Source organism: Acomys russatus, chromosome 7 (genome assembly GCF_903995435.1).
Source record: "Acomys russatus chromosome 7, mAcoRus1.1, whole genome shotgun sequence".
NCBI lineage: Eukaryota > Metazoa > Chordata > Mammalia > Rodentia > Muridae > Acomys > Acomys russatus.
In genome coordinates, this window is record NC_067143.1 from 68,465,713 (window position 1) to 68,492,334 (window position 26,622).

At 46.0% G+C, this 26,622-nt stretch overlaps 1 protein-coding gene across 4 annotated transcripts in view; it reads left to right on the forward strand.

Annotated features, from left to right (window-relative positions):
- Iqck (IQ motif containing K) overlaps window positions 1-26,622 on the forward strand; it is a 124,009-nt gene that overhangs the window by 16,472 nt on the left and 80,915 nt on the right. For 3 of the 4 annotated variants that reach the window (XM_051149298.1, XM_051149297.1, XM_051149299.1), the window contains exons 3-4: window positions 941-1,070; window positions 2,466-2,563. The exons of the other annotated variant lie outside the window; for it this stretch is intronic. In XM_051149298.1, coding sequence (XP_051005255.1) covers window positions 941-1,070; window positions 2,466-2,563 — 228 coding nt within the window. The remainder of the gene's footprint in view (window positions 1-940; window positions 1,071-2,465; window positions 2,564-26,622) is intronic. 4 annotated transcript variants of the gene reach the window in all.

Sequence of the window (26,622 nt, forward strand, 5' to 3'; positions counted from 1 at the left end):
GACTCCTGGTTTTCTTTATTTATTATTTTATTTTTTCTGGTTTGTTGGTTAGTGTTGTGCCCACAGATGCTCTTCCTGTCCCTTCCTCCCTCCAGTAAGGGTTTCTAAGTTCACTGTCATTTAATTTTGTCTCCCTCTCCCCTCACAGCTTAGGACAAACCCAGGGCCTTGTGCTTGCTAGGCAAGTACTCTACACTGAACTCCATCACCAACCCCTACATGGACCCCAGGAGGGAAGGGAAATTAACATGGGAACTCAGAATGCCCCTAACCTGTCCATCTGACACTGAAGTTCACTCCCTTGTAAGGTTTTACAACAGTCAGGCATGGTGGCACACACCTTAACCCCAGCACTTGGGAGGCAGAGACAGGTTGATCTCTGAGTTCAAGGCTACCCTGGTCTTCAAATCAAGTTCCAGGATAGCCAGGGCTACACAGAGAAACCGTGTCTTGAAAAAGCCAAACTATGCCTGGCATGGTGGCACACATCTTTAATCCCAGCACTAGGGAGGCAGAAACAGATGGATCTCTGAATTCAAGGCCAGCCTGGTCTACAAAGTGAGTCTAGGATGGCCAAGGCTGTTACACAGAGAAATCCTGTCTTGAAACAAACAAAAAGAAAAGGAAAAAGCTGAACTAACTAACTAAATATAAATATAACAACAATAATAATAATAGAAAACCAAGGGCTAGCGAGATGGCTGTGTTGGTAGAGATGCTTGCTGGTAAGCCTGACAACCTAAATTCAATTCCCGGGACTCGGTGGAAGAAGAGAACCAGCTTCCACATGTTGTCCTCTGACCTCCACATGTGTGGTGTGGTATGTGTGTATGCTCCCACCCCAAGTAAATAAGCTGAATTTTAAAGTAAAAAATAAAGATATAAAATCCAATTATCAGAGCTGTTTCAGAACTCACTGCCCTACCCCCACCACCTTCAGGTCACACCATTGGAGGAACTGGTCCCTCATGGCTTCAACATGGAGCATTACCTCCCAGTGCACCAGTTCCCAGTGATGCCACCTGTGCCCTGTCCTCCCAAGAAGGCAGAAACAGTCGAGCCCAAGACCTGTAAGTAAGGAGGCAAGCCTTCATCTTCTGCAGTTTGGGGTGTAATATTCACACTCACAGGGTAGGGTGGGGGTGCTCACCACATAGTAGTCTGTGTTGTAGTTCTTCCTTTTGTTTTATCTTTGGGCTCAGGCCTGAAGCTCCTCAAGTGGGCTAAGCTGACTGGCCAGTGAGCTCCAGGGATTCCCAGCCCCAGCCCCGGGGTCACAAGCCCACCCCACCACACCTGGCTTTGGTCACCTCGGTTCTGGGGTTGAACTCAAGTCCCAAGCTGAACTCTCTCCCCAGTCCCATAATCCTCATTTCTAAGAGGAATGTTGTCACCTGGCTGGCTTCTCTGCATGGTTACCATGTAGCAGAGAGAATGCTAGCAAGCCTTGTGATTCTCCACTAAATACAGTGCTACAGGCAGGAGGGGAAAGTGGATACACAGAGTAGACGGGGGTGTCCTGTTGTTGCCAGATCTCCAGGTCCAGCCTGCAGGTACAGTCTCAGCCCATCAGGCCTCCCCTATTCTCTTTGTCCTTGTTTCTCCTTTTGCTCTGGGCCCTGGTCAGGCACTGCCATGGCTAATGGGCTGTAAGGCCATCTGTTGTGTGCCCCTGTCCCAGCTCCTCTCTAGCCTCAGTTCCTGTCCCACTCATGTTCACAGCCTGCTGCTCCTGCCTTGGTGCTGTAACCAGAGGCAGGACTTGACCCACATCCCTGCCACACTCCACAGGCTCACAGGGCTGTGCTTAGTTCTTAGTGATCCAGTCCTGCTCAGCACCTGAAGCAGATGGTGACAAGTAAGATCATGCTATTGAGTACATGGTACTTTTGTTTATTTGCTTTTGTTTTTCTGACAGGGTCTCATATATCCCAGTCTTGCCTTGAACTTTCTATATAGCCGAGTTTTGATCTGAGTGCTGTGACTACAGGCCTGCACCTTCACACCCAGTTTATTGGGTGCTGGAGGTGGAAGCCAAGGCTTCCTGCATGTTAGGCAAATGCTCTGCCCCAGCCCAGACAGAATCAAAATAAAAATCTCTTTCTCTCTATCCTTCCCTCCTCCTCCCCCTCCCCTCTTCTTTCCTTCCCTCCCTCCCTCCCTCCGTCTCTCTTTCTGTTTAGCAGTAAATATCTCTTTCAGATGAGCCTAGGTCTTTATCTCTTTCAGATGAGCCTAGGTCTTTTGGGGGTTTTCAATGGGAATATTCTTTTTTTTTTTTTTTTTTTTTTTTTTTTTTTAGGTTTTTGGAGACAGGGTTTCTCTGTGTAGCCTTAGCTGTCCTGGGCTCACTTTGAAGACCAGGCTGGCCTCGAACTCACAGCCATCCTGCCTCTGCTTCCCAGTGCTGGGATCAAAGGCGTGCGCCACCATGCCTGGCTTCAGTGGGAATACCCTTGTTTCAGGTTCCCCCAAAGATTATCTGGAAATGTTCATCTTTCCGGTGCTGCTCCCTGGAATGGCCAGCCTGCTTCACCAAGCAAAGAAAGAAAAATGTTTTGAGGTCAGTGGTTTGGTGGGATGTGCATAATTGTAAGTTCTTGCTCATTCATTTCAGGATGATGGCAGGCTGTGAGCTTGGTGTCATTGGGTTGCTATTCTCAACAACGACCTTTTTGCCAAGGAAGCCTGTGTTTGGGCTACTTGCCTCCTGCCCCTGCCCAGCCACAGCATCTAATAGTACACAAATGTACATGAAGTGCCAACTCTCTGGCCACCTGGCCATCCTGCCCACCCATCTCCTGGGCAATCTGGCGTCAAGAAGGTCTCTTAGTTCTTCTATTACCATTTGTTGTAAGTGCTGTTTAACACGTGTCCTACTTTCATGTTGATGTGACAATGCCTTTACAAGATGCAACACAGGGGTGGAAAAGGTTTATTTGGCTTACAATCCCAGGTTCCAATCCTTTACAGCAGAGAAGTCACAGCACAGGAGCTTGAAGCAGCTCGTTATATCACAGCCACAGCAGAGGGAAATCCCTGCATTCAGGCCTGCTTGCTTTCAGCTAGCTTTTTCCTCTCTTATACTGTTGAGGAGCCCCTGCTTAGGGAGTGGTGTTGCCCACAATGGGCTGGGTCTTCCTATGTTGACTAGCAGTCAAGGAAGGCAGTCTTCCACAGTCGTGTCCACTCGCCATCTGGTATAGATAATTCCTCATTAAGGCTGATTTGAGGAGGGTGGGGCGATGATTGGGATGTAACGTGAATAAATAAGTAAATGAAGTAATCAATTACATTCTTTTGAAAGTTAAAAAAAGACTGACTTGAGGTGATTCTAGGTTGGGTCAAGTTGACAGTTAAAGCTAACAGTACACTGTGTTTGCTTCTTACTTGTCTCTGGATTGATCTGCTCCTCTGGTCTCATTTTCTCTATTTTTTTTCCCTAACTTTTGATTGTTTGGTTTATGTTTGGAGGTTTTGGGGATTCTTTTGTCTGTTTGTTTGGTTTGTTTTGGTTTGTTTTGGTTTTTGCTTTGTTTCTTTCTTTCTTTGTTTTGTAACAGGATCTTATGTACCCCAGGCTATCCTCAAAGTCCTTATCTTCAACTCCTGATCTTCCTGCCTCCAGTCCCCAGCTCATATCAAAATGCTGTGCTAGTACCTCCAGCTTCCGTGCAAACTGCTCTGGGAGAGGTGCGAAGAGCACCATGTGCTCAGCCAACACACTTACTACTGTGCTGAGGTTACTTCACGCCATCCACTGATCCTGTCACAGTGGCACAGCGGCCCTCAGGGCTCCTCTTGTCTGCTTCTCGCAGGGTGATTGGAAAAGCTGTTTCCCACACAGTTTTGAAATATAGACTTTCAGATGTCCTACCATTGTTTTGTGTACTTCCCCTAGAGGGACACAGTCTACTCACCCCAGGTAGGGCACCAATGACCATTCAGTGTAATCATTTTACCAAAGCCCAACTTGGCCAACCAATGTTTATTGGGCTTACTTACAGAGTATGGGTAAGGACTTACCAACAGGAGTGTGGGTGACTGCCAAAGCAGCTGTATCACTGCAAAAATGTCACCCCAACATGGGTGGCAACTTCCCTGTAGCTATATAGATGGTGCCTCCCTTTCAGTTAACCCTCTGCTATTCTCATGGAGATGACGAGAAAGCAATGGCCACCATGCTCAGAGGACAGAGGTCCATAGAGGGAAGATGAGTAACAACACCGACTGTTGGTCCAGCACACTCTGCACCAGGCTCTTCGACGAGAGCGCCATCATCCTTTACTTCAGTGCTCTCATCAGCCTCAGAAAATTCTTTTGAGTTAGTATTGCCTGTGTCCTGTGGATGAAAAAAGTGAAGAGTGCAGAGCTTCACAGCATGCTCAAGGCAAATGGCAGAGCCAGGATTCAAATCCAGATGTGGTGACTTAAAATGCCACTTAGACAGTAGGCAGTAATTACAGGGAAAAGTGGTTGACAGACAAAGCCTGCAGTCTTTAAATGTAGTCACAGTCAGTGGCATCACCACGAGATTGGCCTTCTGACGGCAGAGAGTCATGTCTGAGATGAACTGGTCCTCCTTCGCTGGTGCTTTCCTCTGCTGTGGAGATAGTTCCCATGTGCTCTGTAAAATGTTTGACTTTTGTTCAGTGTGATCTTGATGTTACCCTTTCCCCCTCGCCTCCTTACTGTGACTCACTCCTGTGCTGACTACCCCCCACAGCCCACCCCCACCCCTCATTTACCCTTTGGAGCCGTGTGACATAATGTTCCTCCTGGCAGGCTTCCCCATGGCAGTTGTGTCTTTACTTGAAGCAACAATGACTTAGAAGACATCGGTCATATTTGTGGGTGTTTGTTTGTTTTCCATTTCGTTTCTTGAGGCTGGGTCTCATGTAGGCCAGGCTGGCCTCAGATTGACTCTGTGGCCAAGGCTGACCTTGAACTCCTGATCCTCCTGCTTCTGCCTCCTGAGTGCTGGGATCACAAATGTAGGGATCAAAGCCAGCGTTTTATGCATGCTAGGCTGCACTCTACCACCAGAGTGGTATTCCCTACTCTGCTGGTAGGAATTGCATAGCATACTGTCTTAGCATTCTGTCACTATAATGAATACCTGAGATATCAGCTAATAAAGAGAAAAGGTTAGTTTTTAACTCAGTGTTGGAGGTTCCCCTGCATGATCAGCTCACTGTTGCTTTGTGTCAGGCAGCACACTGTGGTAGCAGCAGATGGCAGAGTGAATCCACTCACAGCACAAGCTAGAGAACAGAGAGAGAGAAGGTATTGGAGCTCCACAGTCCCCTTTGATGACACACCCCAGTGACCCTGACTTCTCATTAGATCCTGCTTTCCCAGTAGCACCACCTGGGGACCACCCTGAACCCATGGGCCAGCACACCATTTGACAATGGCAAGTCCATGTGATGAAGCCAAGAGCCTCAGCCTGGCTCTTCAGCACCTCTCCAGCTCTCCTTCCTTTCCTCCTTCCCTCCCTCCATCTTGGCTCTCCTTCCTAGGCAATACCCTCCAGCTAAACAGGCTCTCTCCTTGTACCAGCCTCCCCACCTCAGGGCCTCTGCATTTGCTCCCCCTTATTTTAGAAAGCGCTTCTTGTTCTCCTCTCCTCTGCTTATTTAAGCACTGCTTGTTGTGCAGACTCAGCTGTGGGACACATCTTCCCGGCTTCCAGTTCCCCTGTGGGACACATCATCTTCCTGGCTTCCAGTTGCTGGAGGCCAAAGGAGAGGCAACTGATCCCTGCTCCCAGATTTCAGGGTACTCATCTGTTCCTCATTTTATGGTAAATTCAGACAGCCTTAATTAAGACATTCTTAACCCACACATATTTAATTTTATACATGCCTGCCTTCCCAACTATTTTAAGTGACCTGAGGACAGATTCCCTGTCTTAGTTTTATACTTCTCAATGCTTAGTGATACTCTACCCAGCCCCTAGCGCATGGTGAACAGAGTTGGTCCTTGATGAGTGCACACAGTTAGAAATAAAAAATGCATGATGTTCTATGTCCTTGGCCAACATCTGAAAAGCTATTCTGTTGGACTTACTCCCGAGAGAGAAGTCTTGGACAGGCGAGGGAGCAAGACACATATACCTGTTTCTGAGTTTCAGTCAGTAGTGGCCAGCAAGTGGGCCAGCCTGACTAGCTAACAGTAGCTAACAGTCAGTAAAGCAGGCTTTGGTGGAGAGCCAGACTTGAGTCAAAGTTCGGTCATTTTGAAGTCTACCTCTGGCAGGTGTGGTGCCACACACCTGCTGTCTCAGCTTCTTAGGACAAAGTGAAGCCTGGCTTTGTCACTTGGCATGATAATGCCTCAAAAAAGAACTTTACAAAGGGCTAAGGGTATACAGGTGAGCAGTACAGCTCTTGTCCTAGCTTGTATAAGGCCCTGGGGTTCAAAGCCCAGCACCAAAGGGGAAAAGGCACAATGGCTTCTTGGGACTGATTTGTCTTACAGACCTTGACATGAACCTTTATGAGTTTGTGGTTTTCATCTTCCGAGTCACTAAAGTTTCCATGCGCAGTCACTGTGCTGCTGCCTAAGGGATTCTTAAGAGGATGAAACAAGGCAGCCTATGCAGTGTTCAGGGCGGACCCGAACCTTCAGAGAGCTCAGCAGTTATCAGCTCTGTATCAACTTAATGTCCCCGAGCAACAAGTGCTTCTCAGATGCGACCTCCCTCTTGATCCTGGTTCCTGGTGTGACTTAGTACTGGGTCCAAGGAGGGATAGGGCGGAGAGAACCAGCTCTACAATGATTTCATGAGGTAGGTTTACTTACTCGATAAGTTTGTAGGAAGAGGGAAGAGCGTCTCATTCATACCCATCAAACAGTACCTTATTGATCTCCAGAAGCTTATTGATCTGCATAAGCACCTGCTGGGTCCTGAAGAGTTCTCCTCTGGCCCTCAGCTTACATGGCTGCTCAGCCAAGCCAAACTCTAGCACTGGGCCTCCTCCTAGGTCAGCTATCATCTGTGGTCCTGGGGCAGAGATGGGGACAGGAGCTTTGTCCCTCCCACTCATGTAAGGCGTGATGGGTCTTTTCCACATTGCTTTGTAGGAAATGATTTGTTTTGCCACATGGCTTTGTGCATTCAAACTGAGACACTTTCCCTGTCTTGCTACTTTGACCTTGGCCAGACCACAGTAGACAGTGTTTTCATTAGCATGCAGCTTTGCTGAGGTAGACTGTAAACCAAAAAGGACAGAGACATGGTTGACAGCAATTCCAATATCACAGCAGGGAAGAGTCCCCTCTCTCCTGTGTTGTGCCTGCTGTTGTAGTAGCCATTGGAAATAGAGGAGGTGACTCAGCCAATCAGGTGCTTGCTGGGAAAGCACAAGGACCTCAGTTTGATTTCCAAAGCTATGTAAAATCCAGGTGTGGCGGCGTGTGCTTCTCCAGCCAACCTGGTAGGCCCCAGGTCCCAGTGAGAGACCCTGTCTCAAAAAACAAAGTGGCAGCCACCTGAGGAGGAATGACCCCTGAAGCTGACCTGTAGCCTCCATCCACACAGGCACATGCACCTCAAACATGGATAAAATTGAAGAAGAAAAGAAGAAATAATAATCAGGTAGGTGAGAGGAGCTGTCACCACCGCCATTCGTCATTGGCAGCCCATGAGTGCTGACCAGGGCGCTTGCCACTCAGCAGCTCATTCCACCCTGAGAAGAGCTAAGCTCTCTTTTTCCCAGCCCCACCCCTCTTGGAGGGAGGTCTGAAAATGCAGGGAAGTTCATTCTTACCTGGGATTGCCCAGCTATTGAGTGACCGAGGGCACCTTAGGTGATCCCAAGTCCTGGGAGAGACTGAAGGCTGTGCTCAGCATAGCACCTGGAAGGGTCAACACTCCCCCTCACCGCTGTTTTCAGGGAAGCAGATGTCCACTGGCCTTAGGTGCTGAAGGCTAAGCTGCTTCCAGTTCTCACTTCCTGTCACTCACTCAAGGGCTTCCACTCACTACTTGTGTTCTCTCTTAGGATCTGTCCCCCTTGTCTCTGTGGCCTTAAATAGATGCCAGGTGCAGCTGGGTGCAGTGAGGCTGAGGGGCAGAGCTCTCTCCCAGCCAGCCATTGTTTCTGGTTCTCGTCCTGTCAGTTCTTGCTGCTGAGTGACAAACTAGATGACCTCTCCATCATCACCTTCCAGTAATTCTGCCTTGCTTCCCTTCCCTTCCCTTCCCTTCCCTTCCCTTCCCTTCCCTTCCCTTCCCTTCCCTTCCCTTCCCTTCCCTCCCCTCCCCTCCCCTCCCCTCCCCTCCCTTTCCCTTCCCTTCCCTTCTCTCTCTCCCTACTTTCTCTCCCTCCTGCTCCCTCCCTCACCAGTTTGTTCTTGTGTGTGTGTTCCCAAGCACATGCACATGGTGTATGTGTCTTGGGGGTGTGTACGTGCACACAGTCACCAGTGTGTCCTTGTGTGGAGGCCAGAGGTCCACTTTAAGTATCTTGTTGCCCTCCGCCTGACTTTTTGAGGCAGTGTCTCTTGGTGAACTTGGGCCTTAGCTTTGGAGCTAGACTGGCTGGCCACTGAGCCCCCAGTGATGAGGGCTGCATACATGCACCACTGTGCCCAGCTTTCATGTGTGTCCTGGGGATCTGGGCTTAGGCTCTCGTGCCTGTGCAGCAGTGTTTCAGGCACTGGGTGATCTCTCTGGTCCTGGCCTTTGTCTTATCTTGCTGCTGGATGGAGTAGGTTCAGTGTGCTATAGCCTTTTATTGAACACAGGATGGGATACAATGAAACAATGAAATGGCCACAGTGGAGTCTTTGTCAGCAGACTTATACAGAACATCTGCTGGTGGGGCTGGTGTCATGGCTCAGTAAGTAAGAGTGCTTACCATGCAAGCTCAGGGTTTCACTATGCACCTGAGTTCAAAGCCCGGCATAGACCATACACAGATGCACAGGCGGGTATACACAAACTTATCAGCATATGAGTGAAGTCAAGTGATCATGGGTCCCAAGCACCATGAACGCAGGACCTGGCCCTGTCTTGAAAGCCACAGGCACTAGTAAACTCTGTGGTGGGTGGAGGGTGGAGGGTGATGGAGAGGCTACTTCTGTCCCATGTATCTGATGTTTTTTTACAACATTGACTGGAGTGGAACAGCAAGAGTGGAGCCAATGCTGGAATTCCTTTCGGGCCCTGGTGCAGCTGTGCTCACAGTGTGTCCTCTCATTCCCTCTGCTGTTAGTCTTCTAATTTACACCCTTCCGAGGGTATGAAATCATCTGAAAAGGGCCGTAATTAAGACTTCACATTGAAGACTGTGTATCTAATATTTCATAAATAACTTTGAAATAAAAAACAGTTCCCAGCCCCAGGCAATGGTGAGCCGCTTTCAAAGAATCTGAGGTATTTCTGTGTGTATTAGAGATTAATGAGGCAGGCTTGTGCCAACTTGTATTTCATCTTTAACACCTAGCAGATGAGCTGTGGCTGAGTAAATGAAAACAGTCTAAACATCAGATGTCAGTACCAGCATCCCATTCTAGGAGGCTGAGGCAGGGGAAGAGGGAGGACTGAGAGCTGCATCCCATTCTAGGAGGCTGAGGCAGGGGAAGAGGGAGGACTGAGAGCTGCATCCCATTCTAGGAGGCTGAGGCAGGGGAAGAGGGAAGACTGAGAGCTGTTCCCCTCCACACACCTTCTTCTTCCAGACAGAGTTTCTCTGTGTATCCCTGGCTGTCTTGGAACTCACTTGGTAGACCAGGATGGCCTCGAACTCAGAGATCTGGATGCCTTTGCCTTCCGAGTGCTAAGATTAAAGGGATGTGCTACCACCACCCAGAAAATGTGGGTTGTTAAGAGTGTTCATTTTGTCGGACAGCAGGTTACCAAGAAGAGACTTGATACCCTATGAGCATATACAGGGGGAGGAAATCCCCCTCAGGAATAGTCATACGGGAGGGAAATAATGGGAAAATGGGAGGGAGGGAAGAATGGGAGGATACAAGGGATGGGATAACCATTGAGATGTAACAAGAATAAATAAATAAATAAATAAATAAATAAAAAGAGTGTTCATTTGCAAGAACGGACCAATGTCAAAGGCAAGCCCAAAATACCACTTGAATATCTATTTGCACTGTGGCGTTACATAACCTGAGTTTGGGGATGGAGAGGTGGCACAGCAGTTAAGAGCACTTGCTGTTCTTCCAGAGTGAGCTCAGTTCCCAGCACCCATGTTGGGTGGCTCCAAGCAGGTAGCTCCAGCTCCAAGGATCTGATGCCCTTTTCTGGCCTCTTTGGGCACCTGCACACATGTGGCAGACACACCCACAGACATACCCACATGCACATAAGTAAAAATAAATCTTAAAAAAAAATTGAGTTTCGCCAGGTGTGGTGGTGTACGCCTTTAATCCCAGCACTTGGAAGGCAGAGGCAGAGGCAGAGGCAGAGGCAGGTGGATCTCTGTGAGTTCAAGGCCAGCCTGGTCTACAAAAGAGTCCAGGGCAGCCAAGATAACACAGAGAAACCCTGTCTTAAAAAACAAACAAACAAAAATTTAGCTTCAGTTTCCTCAGATAGTTGGACGTGGTGGCACACGCCTTTAATCCCAGCACTTGGAGGCAGAGGCCGGCAGATCTCTGAGTTCAAGGCTAGACTGGTCTACAAAATGAGTCCAGGCCAAGGCTACACAGAGAAACCCTGTTTCAAACAACAAAAAAGAAAACAAGACCAATTTCCCCATCTATTAAAGAGATAATAGAATATTTCCTGTCACTAGGAGGAAGTATACAAATAATATTTACTTAGTAATTCTCATGGGTACCAAGGAATGTTAGCTTCTTGCTCTTTTCCCAGGATGCTCAAGACTGAATGCCACACATAGCCAAGGCAGGTGAATTGATGTTCACTTTTTCTCTTTCCCGACTTAGGATTTTTTGTCTATTAGTTTGTTTGTTTGTTTTTCAAGATAGGTTTCTCTGTGTAGCCTTGACTGTCCTGAGCTCACTTTGTAGACCAGGCTGGCCTTGAACTCATAGACATCCGCCTGCCTCTGCCTCCCAAGTGCTGGGATTAAAGTCATGTGCCACCACCACCTGATCAGGATTTCTTAATTAAATATCATTCTCTCCATTTCTCCCTGCTGTGCTTGTGTGGTCTTTGGTTGGACTATTTTTGAAGGTTTAAGAATGCTGTTATTTCTGCCTCCACATTTGTCATCTGCAAGAGGAATGCTTGCTATTCTGATTTGCCATTTTCCACCCAGCTGTTCCTCTCATCCTGTCACTGGACATCGAAGCTTCAACTGAGCAGCAAGCAGCCACCAAGCAAGCTCACACAACTGGGCCTTTCTGTCTGTCACCAGCCACCAAACTCTCATCCAAATGGCTCTGAAGCAGAGGAGTCATTCATGACTTCCTGGGACCCTTGATAGTTTATCTTGATATGGCTGAAGAATCACTGCTGACTTGTAGCTTGCTCTTAAAATGCTGACGTGTGATTCATTTCCTTGTTTTCTGTTTTGCTTCATAAGTGGCTCCAGAGTAGCTAAATGTTTATTGGGTGGATGGCTAGATGGATGGCTATGTGGATATTATTCTTCCAAACTCAGGGCCTGTTTTGAAGATTGCAGTTAAGTGACTGAAGCGTGTTCTGGAGGCCGTTGGCCTTTTGTTAATCTGCTGTAGCTATTTCACACAAGAAATCATTTCCTTTTAAAAATCTTTGTGAGCTTATGTGTATGATGAACTTGTGTGATTATATTTCTGAGTATAGGCACATGCATGTCATAGCACATACATGGGGGTCAGCAGACATCCTTAGGTGCCAGCCCTGACTTTCTGCCTTTTTGCTCTTGTTCACCATCATATAAGCCAAGATACCTGCCTGGAAGCTCCTGGGGATTCTGCCCCTCTCAGCCCATGGTGGGGGCAGTGGAGCTACAGACACAGTTCCTTCTGCCCCAGCCTCATGTGGATCCCAACTCGGGTCTCCATGCTTCTGTACCAGGACTTAACCTACTGAAACTTCTCCCAGGCCTTATAAGTGGTAATTGCTTAACTGACCTGCAGGCACTTGGAGCTACTGTTTTTTCATGGAGGTAAAGGGTGGAGATTGTTAGGATTTGGTGCTTAAGTCCCCACCCTGTGGCATCCCTGAGAAGTGGTGAACCTTCAACAGGAGAGAGAGAGAGAGAGAGAGACAGAGAGAGAGAGAGAGAGACAGAGAGAGAGACAGAGACAGAGACAGAGACACACAGAGAGAGAGAGACAGAGAGAGAGAGACAGAGAGAGAGAGACAGAGAGGGACAGAGACAGAGAGAGAGAAATGGAAGGAAGTTAGGTCATCAGGTGTGACCTTCCTCACTCTCTCTTTGCTCCCAACTGTCATGAGGCAAATAGCCTATTTGTAACAGTTTCTTCTATGCTTTACTTTGCCACAGTGCGTGAGCTGAAATCTTTAAGTGAACGACACAAATAAATCTTTTCTTCTTCAAGTAGTTTTGGTACAGCCACAAGTTTGTAACATTATTTGTAAAAGTATTTATTCTCAGCCAGCAGGGGTGAGGGCTTTTAGATTTCTTTCCCTTCCCATGTCTCCTCCTCCTCCACCTCCTCTTCCACTTCCTCTTCCTTTTTTTGTGAGACAGTCTTACTATGTAGTCCTGGATGTTCTGGAACTCACCATGTAGACCATGATAGCCATAAACTTAGAGATCTCCTTGCCTTTGCCTCCCAAGTGCTGAGATTAAAGGCGTATGCCCTTCATACCCATCCATTTCCTCTCTTTCTATCTTGCTTCAGGGAGGGCCCACTTCCTGATTCATAGAGAGTACAACCCTCTCCCCAACATGCACAACTCCCCCCGCCAAACATGGTCTTATGCAGCTCAGGTTGCTTTCTTTTCTTTTTATTTTAAAAGATTTATTATACAGTATTCTGCCCAAATGTGTGCCTGCATACCAGAAGAGGGCACCAGATTTCATTATAGACAGTTGTGAGCCACCATATGGTTGCTGGGAATTGAACTTAGGACCTTTGGAAAAACAGCCAGTGCCCTTAACCTATGAGCCATCTCTCCAGCCAGGTTGGTTTCTAACTCACTATGTAACTGAGGATGGCCTTGAACTCCTACACTCTTGGCTCCACTCTCCATGTGCTAGGTTTACAGGCAAGTACTACATGCCCTTCTGATGGTGCCGTCAGTCTGTCTCCTATGCTGTCCTAACACAGAACCTTTTTTAAACGAGGTGTTAATCCTATAACTGGAGTTTCTAGGACCAAAAGTCTGTTCTCTCACAGTCCTCTCCTGCAAAGCTAGGCTCAGCCACCTGTCCCAGTTAAAGAGACAAGTGATAGAAAATAGAAGAGAGGAGGTTTATTTAATATGGCCACATTGGAAAGAGGAAAAATTAAAAGAGGTACAGGGACCCAACTCTGTTTTTAGGGTACTAACATGAGCTTATAAGTTTAAGTAAAGGAAGAACTGGGGCAGAGGACCAGGGGCATGTATTATTAGGCAGGCCTGGTTAAGATGGGCTCTGGTTGGTCTTCAGCTCCGTTATGGTTCTACATGGGATCCATCTTTATTTCAGGCTTCAATTACTTCTGTTCCTGAATTTGGCTTCACCATCATATATAGTCACGGTGTGAGGAATCCACAGTGACTGGAGGAAGATTAGGGACAGTAATTTATCTGTGCCTTCAGCCAAAGTAAAGGAGGTAGACACAGAATGAAGGCAGAGGTGCTAAGCTTTCAGCCTGCATTTGCCTACTTTGTGGGCCAAGTGAGGAGGCCATGCTTTTCAGGAAAAGCTGCTTCTCCACAACTGCTTCAGTTTCTTCACAGGATCCACACATGGACCTCATGACTTTCCGAAGGCCTCTCTGCTTGATGCCGTCACCTGGGGCCTAGGATTTCAACAGATGGACTTGGTGGGAACAGGGGCACTTAGAGTCCAGCACGTAATTCCTTTTTCTGTATGCGAGAACACTCAGGTTCTCAGCAAACCCCAAGCATGAGCACTGCCTTCATCCCTGGTCAGCCTCCTCACTCTGTGTTTGTGTGTGAGAGTCCACTGGTTCCAGAGAACAGCCTGCTGCTGTAGCTGGTGTTCTTAGCAGTTTAAATTGTAGAAACTGCAGTCCAGAAAGAAGAAAGAAGGAAGAAGGTCATAACCAGTCGTTGGCTGAGCCAAGGTGCCAGTCAGTTCTTCTGCAGCTCAACCTCTGCAGCTCACTCCAGGAGATGGTCCTTTCTCATCTAGAAAGATGAAACTCCCAGCAAGCCAGAATCAATCATGACAATCACATGGGTCCCAACAGCCAAACCCAGATTCATATTTGGGGATTTAGCACCTAACTGAATAGTGACTCAAAGAAGGGGCTCTTATGTAATGATCTAGCCTATCAGCAACCATCCGAGTCAGTGGAGGGAGGCCAGCTTAGAGCCGCTGTGAGTGCTTCCTGTATGCCAGGGGCCAATTGCATTTGTTCCTTTTCTGTTGCTGTGATAAAATGCTATAGACTAGGCAATGTGTAGAAGAAAGACATAAGTTTCCAGAGGGCTAGAGTCCGTGATGGCAGGAATAGCAGGTAGCAGACATGGCCACTGGTGCTGGAAGCAGAGAGCTCACATCTTAAACTGAGCAGGAAACAGAAAGCTAACTCAGCATGGCACCAAGTCTTTCAACTTTTAAAGCCTGCCCTCAGCACACTTCCTGGAGTAAGGCCACAGCCCCTATGCCTCCTCAAACTGGGGACCAAACACTCAAATGCTGGGGTCTATTGTTCAAACCCCACACTACTTTACTCTGCGATCTTGTTTTGGTGGTGGTGATGCTTTGACTTGGACCTCATGTACCACAGGCTGGCCTGGGACTGGGTATGTAGCCCAGTGTGACCTTGAGTTTCTGAACCTCCTGTCTCTACGTCCAGAGTTCTGAGATTACACTATGCTTAGTTTTGTGTGGCCCTGGGATCAAGCTCAGGGCCTCCTGCATGGGAGGCCAACACTACCCACTGAGCACCCATCCTCAGGCTTGCACCATCATCACTGTGGTTCTGATATTGGATGGCGTTGTCTTCCCTACTCTGTGACTGAAGAAACAGGTCCAGAGAGGTGCCCAGTTTACGAGACTACTAAGAGGAAGAGCTAGGGTCTGAACCTAGGACTCTGGCTCCAGAGCCAGCGTCCATCATGGTCATTGGTGCAATGTAGTCACTGCAAAGAAATGAGCCATGTGCACTGCGTATGAACAGATATGCCAAAGTGCCTCAAGACAACCTATAAATATGTATAACTTCTATATGCCAAACTTAAAAATGTTTTAATTTTTTAAAGAAAAAAATAGTTCCCATGGCGACTCTTAGAACTGCTGTCAGACCCAGTTTGTGAGCTATGCAAGAAAAATCTTATTATAACTCTACGGTCGTGTTCCCTTTCTTGTTCTTGTCTCCACAAAGGCGCATTGATTACTTCATTCCCAGACTTGGCTGGACGTTGTCTTTGTTTCTAAAAATCAAAGTCCAGCTCTGAGAACAAGGCTTTAAAGACAAAGTCAATGGCCCTGTCCCAAGGTTGACCCCAGGGCTCCCTTACAAATGAAGGGCAGCAGCTTTGTGGTGTGACTCTCCACCTCTAGCTTGGACCTTTGTCTGCAGGGGCACGGCTTTCTGCCAGATGGCTGAGGTAGCAGTCTTGACCACCTGCCAGATGGGGAATATCGTCACTGCCCCATAAGTTGTGTTTCAGTTGTTAAACACAAACAGCATCAGTTAACTTGCTGCCATAAAAATAGCTTCCATTAGTGGCTCAAAATTATGTGTGTTTATCTAGCTCACTGTTTATTCTATGAATCAGCAGCACTTGGGCCTGGTCGGGCTGTGGGTTCTTTCAATTGTGGTTGTATTCATTTGTGTGTTTCTATTTTGTTTTGTTTGTGTGTGTGGTTTTTCGAGACAGGGTTTCTCTGTGTAGCCTTGGCTGTCCTGGACTCACTTTGTAGACCAGGCAGGCTTTGAACTCACAGTGATCCACCTGCCTTTGTCTCCCAAGTGCTGGGATTAAAGGCGTGTGCCACCATGCCCAGCCATTTGTGTGTTTCTGTTCAACTAACACACACACACACACACACATCATCTCCCACACAAATAAACTGTTTGAAAAGAGCTGGGCATGATGGCACACACCTGTAATCCTAGAACTCTGGGAGGCAGAGAGGCAGGTGGATCTCTGTCAGTCAAGGCCACCCCAGTCTACAAAGTGAATCCAGGACAGCCAAGGCTACACAGAGAACCCTGTGTCACAAAGGAAAAAAGAAAAAGAAAAAAATATTTGAAAAGAAAATGCTTAGGAGCTGGAGAGAGCTCTGGCTGTTCTTCCAGTGGACCTGGGTTGTGCTTCTAGCACCTACATGGTTGCTCACAAATGTTAAGTCCCAAGGAAACTTGGGACAAAGAGCTAACTGGGGTTCCTATTAGCTCACTCAGTACCTGTGGCTCCTCTCAGCTCTTCTCATCACGCCTCCCACCATAAACCTCTCCAGCCCAGAGGCTTCCCTCCCTTCCCTCAGCTTCACTTTCCTAGAGAATCCTGCCATTTCGCCCATTTCTTCTCTTGGCTCCTCTCTCTCTCTCTCTCTCTCTCTGCATGCCCCCCCACCTCTGTGTGTGTGTGTGTGTGTGTGGTCTCTTCTCTTGGTCCACTTGCCCTCTTTCCTCTTCTCTCTTTCTCTTCTCTCCCCCTTTTCCTCTCCTCTCATGGCCTGGTTCATTCAGTCTGGTCTCTTCCAGATGCCTCTGGCTGCATTCACCTCATGTCTACATTAAAATCCGTCTCCCCACCATACTGGAGCGGCCATTTACTCATCTCATTTTATAACCATCTGTAGCTCCAGATCCAAGGGATGCAACACCCTCCACAGGTACCAGGTACATATGCACAAAATTTATACAGGAAGATGTCCATACATATAAAATAATAAAAATAATTTAAAAATCAAAAACACTTAATACCCATTAACTGTTTGGAAGACAGAAATTCTGTAAGAGGCCAGGTGGTGGTGGCACATACCTTTAATTCTAGCACTTGGGAAGCAGAGGCAGAGGCAGTGGCAGAGGCAGATCTCTGTGAGTTCAAGGCCAGCCTGCTCTACAGAGCAAGTTCCAGTACAGCCAGAGCTGTTACATAAAGAAAACCTGTCTCAAACACCAAAACAAAGCAAAATAAAAAAACGAAAGAAAGAAAGAAGAAAATCTGTAAGAGGAATGTTATTCCCCTATAACTCTTCTTGTTGTCTGTAGCTTTGCCAGAGTAAATGGTGGATGACATCCTGCTTAAGATATAATTAAGAAGAAAAAAAATGAAGAAAAAAAAAAAGGTATAATTAAGAAAAAAAATCCAGGGCTGGAGAGATAGCTCAGAGGTTAAGAGCACTGTCTGTTCTTCCAAAGGTCCTGAGTTCAGTTCCCAGCAACCACATGATGGCTCACTGATCTATAGTGAGATCTGATGCCCTCTTCTGGTGTGCAGGCACACATGTGGGCAGAATGCTGTATAAATAATAAATAAATACATCTTTAAAAGAAAAGAAAAAATCCACCAAAGTCAGGTCCGTGCACAATACACTACTTTCTGTATATTATAGACAGATACGGAGAGACTCTTTCTAAACCCCCAGGCTGAGCATCTCTAATGTGAAAACCCAAAATGTGTAACTCCTTTCTTCTTAGAGTCTCTAGCAAAGGTTGGCTTTAGATTTCTGCTCCTGCAGCCTCCACCTACTACGTGCTGAAATTATGGGCATGAGCCACCACTCCTAGTTTTATACAGCATTGGCTACCAGGCCCAAAGCTGCCTACATGTCAAGCAAGCACTGTATCAACCAAAATCCAGCCCTAGCCCCAGCACCAACATGATGCCACAGGGGAAAATTCTACACTGTGCTAGCTAGTTTTATGTGAGCTTGACACAAGCTAAAGTCATCAGAGAGGAAGGAACCTCAAGAAAATTCTCAAGACCCACCCCATGGAAGAGAGCCAACCCTGACACTATTAAGGATGCTCTGCTATGCTTGCAGACAAGAGCCTAGCAGAGTTGTCCTCTGAAAGGACCCACCCAGCAGTGTTTTGAAACAGATGCTCAGACTCATACCTAAACACTGGGCGAAGCATAAGGAGTCTAGTGGAAAAGTGGGGTGGGGGGGAGGATCAAAGGACCTAGAGATGACAAGAGCTCCACAAGGAGACCAACAGAACCAACTAACCAAGGCCCAGAGGGGCCTGTGAAGTCTGAAGCATCAACCAAGAACCATGCATGGACTGGACCTATGTCCTCTACACAGATGTAGCTGATGGGCAGCACAAGCTTCATGTGGGTTCACTAGTAAGGGTAGTGGGGGCTGTCCCTGACATGGACTCTGTTGCCTGTTTTTTGGTCACTTCCCCCTGTCAGGATTGACTTGCCAGGCCACAGGGGAAGAGGACAAACTCAATCCTGATGTGACTTGATGAGCTGGGGTGGGTGGGTAGGGGGGTGTCCCCTTCTCTGGGGAATAGGGGAGGGAGGAGGGGGAAGGGAGGAAAGTAGGAAGGGGAGCTATGACCAGGATATAAAATGAATAAATTAGCTAATTAATAAAAAAGAAAATATTAAAAAGATAATAGAAAAAGAAAGAAAACAGGCAGTGGTGGTGCATACATTTAACCTGTACTTGAGAGGCAGAAGCACCCAGATCTCTCTGAGTTTAAGGCCAACCTGGTCTACAGAGCAAGTTCCAGGACAGCCAGGCTACACAGTGAAGAACAAACAAGCAAAAACAGAGAGGGAGAATGAAAGGAAGAAAAGAAAAAAAGGAAATGCCTCCATAAGATTTGGCTTCAGGCAAGCCTATAGGGAATTTTCTTAATTAGTGATCCATAGGGAGGGCCCAGCCCATTGTGGTCACAGCCCCATCCCTTCTCACTGCCGAACCCCCTAGATTTTTTTCTTACTTTCTTATTTATTTATTCATTTGGTTTTCTGAGACAGGGTTTCTCTGTGTAGCCTTGGCTGTCCTCGACTCACTTTGTAGACTAGGCTGGCCTCGAACTCACAATATCCACCTGCCTCTGCCTCCCAAGTGCTAGGATTACAGGCGTGCTCTACCATACCTGGCTTTTTTTTTTTTTTTTTTTTTTTTTTTTAAACTAAACTTTATTATAGGTGACAATCAGTCTCAGGCTTCTTTTCTTTCTTTCTTTCTTTCTCTTTTTAATTTTTAAATTATATTTCTTTTTAAAAACATATACAGTTGTATTATTACACATAAATAAAATAAACCACATACAGCAAGAAGAACCATGAAACAATCAGGAATTATATAAATGTTATATTCATAGTGTTTTTGCCATTTGTATTTGGCCAACTGGAAGAAAACATCTTTCCTATCTTGGTGAGTCTAAAATTCTGAATGAAAATCAATATCATGCTGAACGTGGTGGCGCACGCCTTTAATCCCAGCACTCAGGAGGCAGAGGCAGGCGGATCGCTGTGTGTTTGAGGCCAGCCTGGTCTACAAAGCGAATCCAGGATGGCCAAGGCTACACAGAGAAACCCTGTCTCAAAAAAAAAAAAAAAAAAAAAAGAAAGAAAGAAAAAAGAAAATAATATCATATTTCATCTCTATCAACTTAAAACATCTATCTAGACCTAAAACCATCTTTTTTTTCTTTATAGTGAAAAGGTGTATATTTAGAATTAGCCAGCAAGACTCAGTTGAGATGATGCCAGTCTTGTCGGCACCATCCAGAGCACCATAGTCAGGAGGCAGCTGAAGACACGCTCCCTTCTCCGTGAGGCCTTCAGTGGATTGACTTGGCCACATCAGTGTCATGGAGCATCTTCACGGCCTGTTTGATCTGTTAGCCTTGACATCCACAGTGAACACTAGTGTGTTGTTGTCCTTTATCTTCTTCATGGCTGACTCGGTGGTCAGGGGAAATCTGATGACGGCATAGTGGTCAAGCTTGTTTCTCTTGGGTACATTCTTTCTAGGGTATTTGCGCTGCCTCGGAGCCGCAGGGTCTTGGACCGTTGGAGCGTGGGTGACATGTGAATCTTCTTTTTGTGGCTGTGGATGCCTTTCAGCTTTCTTAGCTTTCAAGACCTTCACTTTGGCTTTGACTTTGGGAGGGGCAGGAGCTTCCTTCTTCACTTTCAGCGCCATCTTGGTGAAAAGCCTAAAAACATCTTGACCTCTAAACAACTAAGCTTAATTGTCAGACTAAACTAGCTGGTTTTCAACCCCACCTGAGACTTGAGAAGGAATAAAACTTAATTACCTGAGTAAACTGGAAGTGTTGGTTAGCAGCTTCCAAAATGAAAAAATGACAGAGACAGTTTGCTGCCTGAACAGTCACCCAAAACTCTCAATAATGTTGGAGCGTCACCTTCAGCCTTCTAGCCTGATGTATCTGACAGACATATTTGTGAGGCAGGAACTACTGAGTACTTGTTTACCCTGTGTTAACAGAAATTGGCTATTGATTCTGCCTGCATCCAAGCTTGCTCATTTTTAGGCAGATCTCTGTCTGTGGTAGAAATGAGGACATTTTCCCTAGTGGCTGGTTTGCTACATTTGAAGCCATTTTCATAAGGAGATTCTTTGATGTTCATCATCTTCTTTGAGGGAGGCTGGGTGTTGCCAGGAGTTAACCTGTCTTGTTGTCAAATATCTTTAAAATAATAAAAACATATTTAAATGCCATATTCTGTATGTCTCTGAGGCTTTTGAAGACCTTATCTAACTATTTTATTTTATATGTCTATAGAATCACATCTATCTGTTAAACCTAGGATGTATATTCTTGTGATAAAAATAGACTAGTTATTGGCATGACCATGATTTGATCAACTAATGATTAGCTTGTATTACTTAATTATCCTACACAGCTTGAAATACCACTTTCAAGGTATTAGAAGTAAACCTCATATTATAATTGAGTTGTATGGGCACAATACCTCGTATTAGAGTAGAAATATATATAATGTATGTGAAGAATAATCTTAAATTTGAATTCTATACCAATGTATCAAAATTAAATTTATTGCCGGGCATGATGGTGCACGCCTTTAATCTCAACACTCAGAAGGCAGAGGCAGGCAGGTCACCGTGAGTTCAAGGCCAGCCTGATCTACAAAGGGAGCCCAGGATAGCCAAGGCTACACAGAGAAACCCTGTCTCAAACAACAACAACAACAACAACAACAACAACAACAACAACAGACAAACAAACAAACCAAAAAAACAAATTAAATTTATTTTGCATCAATATACAAAATTCTATACCAATGAATTAAAAATAACCTTATTTTGTGAGGCCTTAAATTGAGTAGATTCAATAATTTACTTTTTGTTCTATCATCCCTATATATTTCTATATCCCCCTTTCTTTCTCTTCAACCCCTATCTCCATACCTCTGAAAGAAAGAAAGGAAAAAAGAGACATCCCTGAGTCCAACCTTGTTTTCTGTCCATATAAGACCAATGATAGCTTAAAACTAACTCCCAATGAAAATAAGTGTCTGTAGCCCAAGAGAGCAAACAAAAATCTAGCCAACTGCCCTTGGGGGAAATGGGGTGTCATTCTCTTAAAGTTTCTTTCAGCTGATTTGGGGCAAATAATACCTTTGTAGGGGCCCAAATAAAATTGGGGAAAATGGTTAAACAAGCCAGGAATAGCATTTGTGGTCCAGTTTCTAAAAGTTGAGAAATCCCAGGCTTAATAGGAGTCCTGTGTGGGACAGTCTGAAATGCTGGACCAATTGGGATCAGAAGCTTTCTACAACGCTGTCCTGGGAGCTGTCCTGTTCTGATGATTAACAGCAACTGAAGTGCCTGAGGCTGGAACTTGAAGGATGTAGGATGCCAGTGTCCAGCATGCTGAGAGGAATGAATCCTGACAGGTCAGATCCAGCATCAGTGTCCGGTTCTTTTGTTCTGGAAACATGTAATTTCTCACAAGTATTATACAGTCCTAAAATTATAAATACATGAGGCATGTGGGATGCACAGAGTAATTAAGGCTGGTTCTCTGCTTTTTGTATGAGCAGAAGTAAGACATCTGCAAATCTCCATGCATGCCCTACGAAGAATGGCATCTAATAATGTCACAGGGATTCTGTGACCAACATGAAGCCTTATCTACGCATAGACATTCGTATCTCAGCCAGTCTCAGAGCTATTCCCATGTAGTAGGATTAACAATATAAGTTGCCTGCTTGTTCTGCAGTTTGAATTCTTTACATCATGGTTGTAGCCCCCTCCCTCATCACCTGATCCCACCCTTCCTCCCTTATCCCCTCTCTCCCCCCTACTAGTTCTCAGAAAGGGGAGCCCTCCTCCTCTAACGTCTGACCTCAGCCTATCAAGTCTCATCTGTACTGCATGTAACCTCTTCCTTTGTGGCCTGGCGAGGCCAGCCTGGACTGGGTGATCTTGTGAAGGCCACTGCTGCCGTGAATTGAATACAGCAGCTACATCATGCCCAGAAATCAGCACTTTACAGCTCTGCTCGCCGTCTGTTGGCTCCTATATTCTCTCTGACTCCTTTCCTCGGTGTTCATGAGCCTTGGCTGTGGGCAGTTGATGTAGCGGACAGAACTCAGGTACTGGTAGTCAGCACTCTGACCAGTTGTGAGTCAGTGCAGTAACCATTACCCACCACAAAAGAGGTCTCTGACCTGAGTAAAGAGCACCACCATCTATGACACAGATACCCGGAAGGTAATTAGTCTGCATGATCATTTAGCAAAACAATAGGTTCACCCTTGAGATTCTACTCTCCTCAGATCCAGTCCTCTCTTGAAAACTTAGGTCTGAGCAGTGGAAGCCATTGGGAAAAAAGAGAATGACACTGGGACCCATTGGGTTTTAATCTGACAGGATCTATGCAGGCCAGGCTGGCATCACACATCTTCTTCCTGCCTCTGTGCTCCTGAGTTGCTAGGGTTACAAATGCCCTCGCTGTCCATCTGTGACATGTTGTGTTGTAGCCACAGCTGCTATGTGAACAGCGGAATTTGTGACCTCAGATCCTGAGAATATGGTGACCTTGATCTTCCTAAGCCTTAGTTTCTTCCTCTTTAAAGTACAAATGATCCCAGTTGCTTTATACAAGAATATAGGTGTGAGAATTCAGTAAAAACTGTTTAAAGCCAGCATCAGCTCAGTATTTGGCATATACAGGGGACTGTAGCAATAAAATAACAAAGTTAACTTGGAAAAAAAAGTTCCTTGGTCTTAGTTAGGGTTTCTTTTGTGTGCCATAAAACACTGTGACCAAAGCAGCTTGGATAGGAAGGGTAAACTTGCAGCTTCTTCGTCATCCAGGGAAGCCAGGGCAGAGCACCTGGAAGCAGGAACTGAAGCAAAGACCATGGAGGAGTGCTGCTTACAGTGTGCTCCTCAGGGCTTTCTCAGCCTGCTTTCTTATACAACTCAGAACCAACGCCCAGGGATGGCAGTGCCCACAGTAGGCTGGGCCTTCCCCCACAGACCTGTCTACAGGCCAATTTTTTTTTTTTTTAGATTTATTTATTTATTTATATATGTATACAGTGTTCTGCCTGCATGTGTGCCTCAGGCCAGAAGAGGGCACCAGATTTCATTATGGATGGTTGTGAACCATCATGTGGTTGCTGGCAATTGAACTCAGGACCTTCAGAAGAGCAGCCAGTGCTCTTAACCTTTGAGCCATCTCTCCAGTTGCTATGGGCCAATCTTATGGAGGCGTTTCCCCGCCCCCCCCCCCCACTGTCAGATAACTCTAGCTATGTCAAGTTCATATAAAACTAGGCAGCACAGTCCTGGAATGGAAGACTAGAATTGAGTCCAGTATCTGGGGAAGAGGCCCCGGAGGCTGTGCTGGTGCCCCAATGGAAGACACGGTTCTAGAGTCAGATCAACAGCCTTGTGCTTCCTCTCCAACCCTTCCTAGGTGTGGGGCCCTGGGACGATTCTTTCAACCCGTGAGCCTTGGTTTTTTGGTTGGTTAGATGGGGAAGGGCCATTGGGAGGATTAGAGAGGGTATGTGACAAATGGTATGACTCCTCAGTGCTGTCGTTAGGAGGCAAATGCCAGCACATGACAAGCCAAAGGGAAAGAATAAACTCAGTATGAGGCAGGCATGTAAAGATGGACCTATACAGGTGAACCATGGGAGCTTCTGCCAAAGCTTCTTTTTACCCAGGTCTTCATGCCAGGTCTTGGTGCCCCCAAAGAGCAAGCCTTGACAGCTAGGCGTGGTGACATGCACCTTTAATTCCAGCACTCGGGAGGCACAGGCAGGTGGATCGCTGTGAGTTTGAGGCCACCTGGACTACAAAGTGAGTCCAGGACAGCTAAGGCTACACAGAGAAACCCTGTCTTGAAAAATCAAACAAACAAACAAAAAGAGCAGGCCTTGAAGGGACCGTCCAGAGTCCAGATTCCTGGATGTGCTGGAGCTGACACCATGCAGCCAGGTTTGCAAAGAGTTTTGACCCTGACAAAGCACTTAGCTGCCCACAAAATAAAGTTCTGTGTCTTTCTTTACATACAATGTGTTCACCATGGCCTCCTGGTCTCATGTCCTTAGCTTTGCCTTCCCTGGTCAGAGTCTGTATGAGCTGGAAAAGGAAATGGTTTTAAGGCATGAGCTCAACTGAGTGATTGTTACAAGAGCCCTTCAGTGTTCCAAAGAGGGCTTGAGAAGCTGCCACCGCATGCCTGTCCTACTGTGGACTGGCTCACACTGCTTGGAAAGAGTAACTAGGAGACATGTAAATACCTGAAAAGATGAGACATGACAGTTGGCCTGATGTTCTGAAGTGGTCCCCTGACATCTATCTGTGCCTTTAGATTATCTTAATTGGAGCACGAGAGATCATAACTTAATTAGATCGTAATTGAACGGCTACACTAAACAGAGCTGGCTTAATGGGTGCTTTGTAAACTTCACTTGGGAATTCTTCTGGTCAGTGCATCGCTGAAAACATTTTGGGCACTCAGCATCAGGCTGGTGCTTTACTGCAATCGATTTTTAATAAAAGCTGCATGTTTATATCCTTAGCAGTAAAAATCAGCACAGACTTACATGGCTTTGTTTCAACTGAGGGGGGGTAGGGTTGAGGGCTTTTCCAGTGTCAGAACACCCCATTCAAACCCACTTCCATAGAAACCGATGGTGGTTTTAGATGTAGGAAGCCCACGAAGAGATCTTTCGGCACAGCTTGATCTGAGAGCCTTGGTGATGTCTTTCCTTAAAAAGGGTTCTTTTATCAGTGTTTACTCATTGATAAAATGACTGCTTTATCATGGCGTGTTCATGTAACACTAAGACCATATTTCACCCTCTTATTTTTTCCTTTCACCTCCCCTTCTGCTTCACACATGCTCTCACTTCTGCTTTCATGTTACGCATGAATTCCACATATGAGGGAAAACATGAGCTACTTGTCTTTCTTGGCTATATCCCGGCTACACTCCCTATGCATACTCCTCCCTCCCAGTCCCATCTGTTCCCCTAGACAGTGTCCTTTCTAATTCTGTGTCATCTGTACATACATTAAGTATATGTATAAAACCTAGGACCGGCAAGTGAGAAAACATGATATTTGTCTTAAAGGTTGACTTAACTTACATAATATGATCATCTCCAGTTGTATCCATTGTCCTGCAATGACATATTTTTTTTTCTTTATGGCTGAAAACAGTTCCACACTGTATATATGCACCATGTTTTCTTCATTTTTTCTCTTTCGGTGAACATTTTTTCAAAGACAAGACATGATTATGGAGCCCAGCCTGACCTCAAAACTGGCATTGCTCATACTTCAGCCTCCCGAGGGCTGGAATTACAGCTGTGCACCCCAAGGACAGCTGTCATTTCTTGACTTTGGGTGTAGAATTATATACACCCATTTAAACCAGATTTTGTTGTTCTCAAATATTAGTCATTTCTCTTCCCAGCCCTCAGTGTGTTATAGTTATTTTTATACAGCTGTGTTTTTCAATTTCTCTCTTAACTGGCTATCACACAAATAATTGAGACTTGTTACATTATTTTAACAAGCTTCACAGCACAATAACTGAGTAGCTATTAGCTCTATTCTTTTTTTTTTTTTAAGATTTATTTATTTATTATTAGGTATACAGTGCTCTGCCTGCATGTACACCTGCAGACCAGAAGAGGGCATCAGATCACTTTACAGATGGTTGTGAGCCACCATGTGTTTGCTGGGAATTGAACTCATGACCTCTGGAAGAGCAGTCAGTGCTCTTAACTGCTGAGCCATCTCTCCAGCCCCTTATCTCTATTCTTAACCCTCTAAGCTAATCTGGTTTCCTCCCAGGATACATCCCAGAGATACTTGCACTTTGTATTTTTCTCTGTTCCAGCTCTTCTGATGTCTCCTGGATCTCTCCTCTCACAAAATCCCTTCTTCCTCCTCTAACTCCTCCTCCCCTTGCTGTCAGGAAGTCCAGCCCTATTCTCTTCCCTGCTCAGTGATTGGCTGTAAGTTGCTTTATTGGCACATCAAGGGACAATTGGGAAGCAGTGTTTATACAACATTGAGACAGGAGATTCTTAGAACAAGGACTGCAACCAGATATATG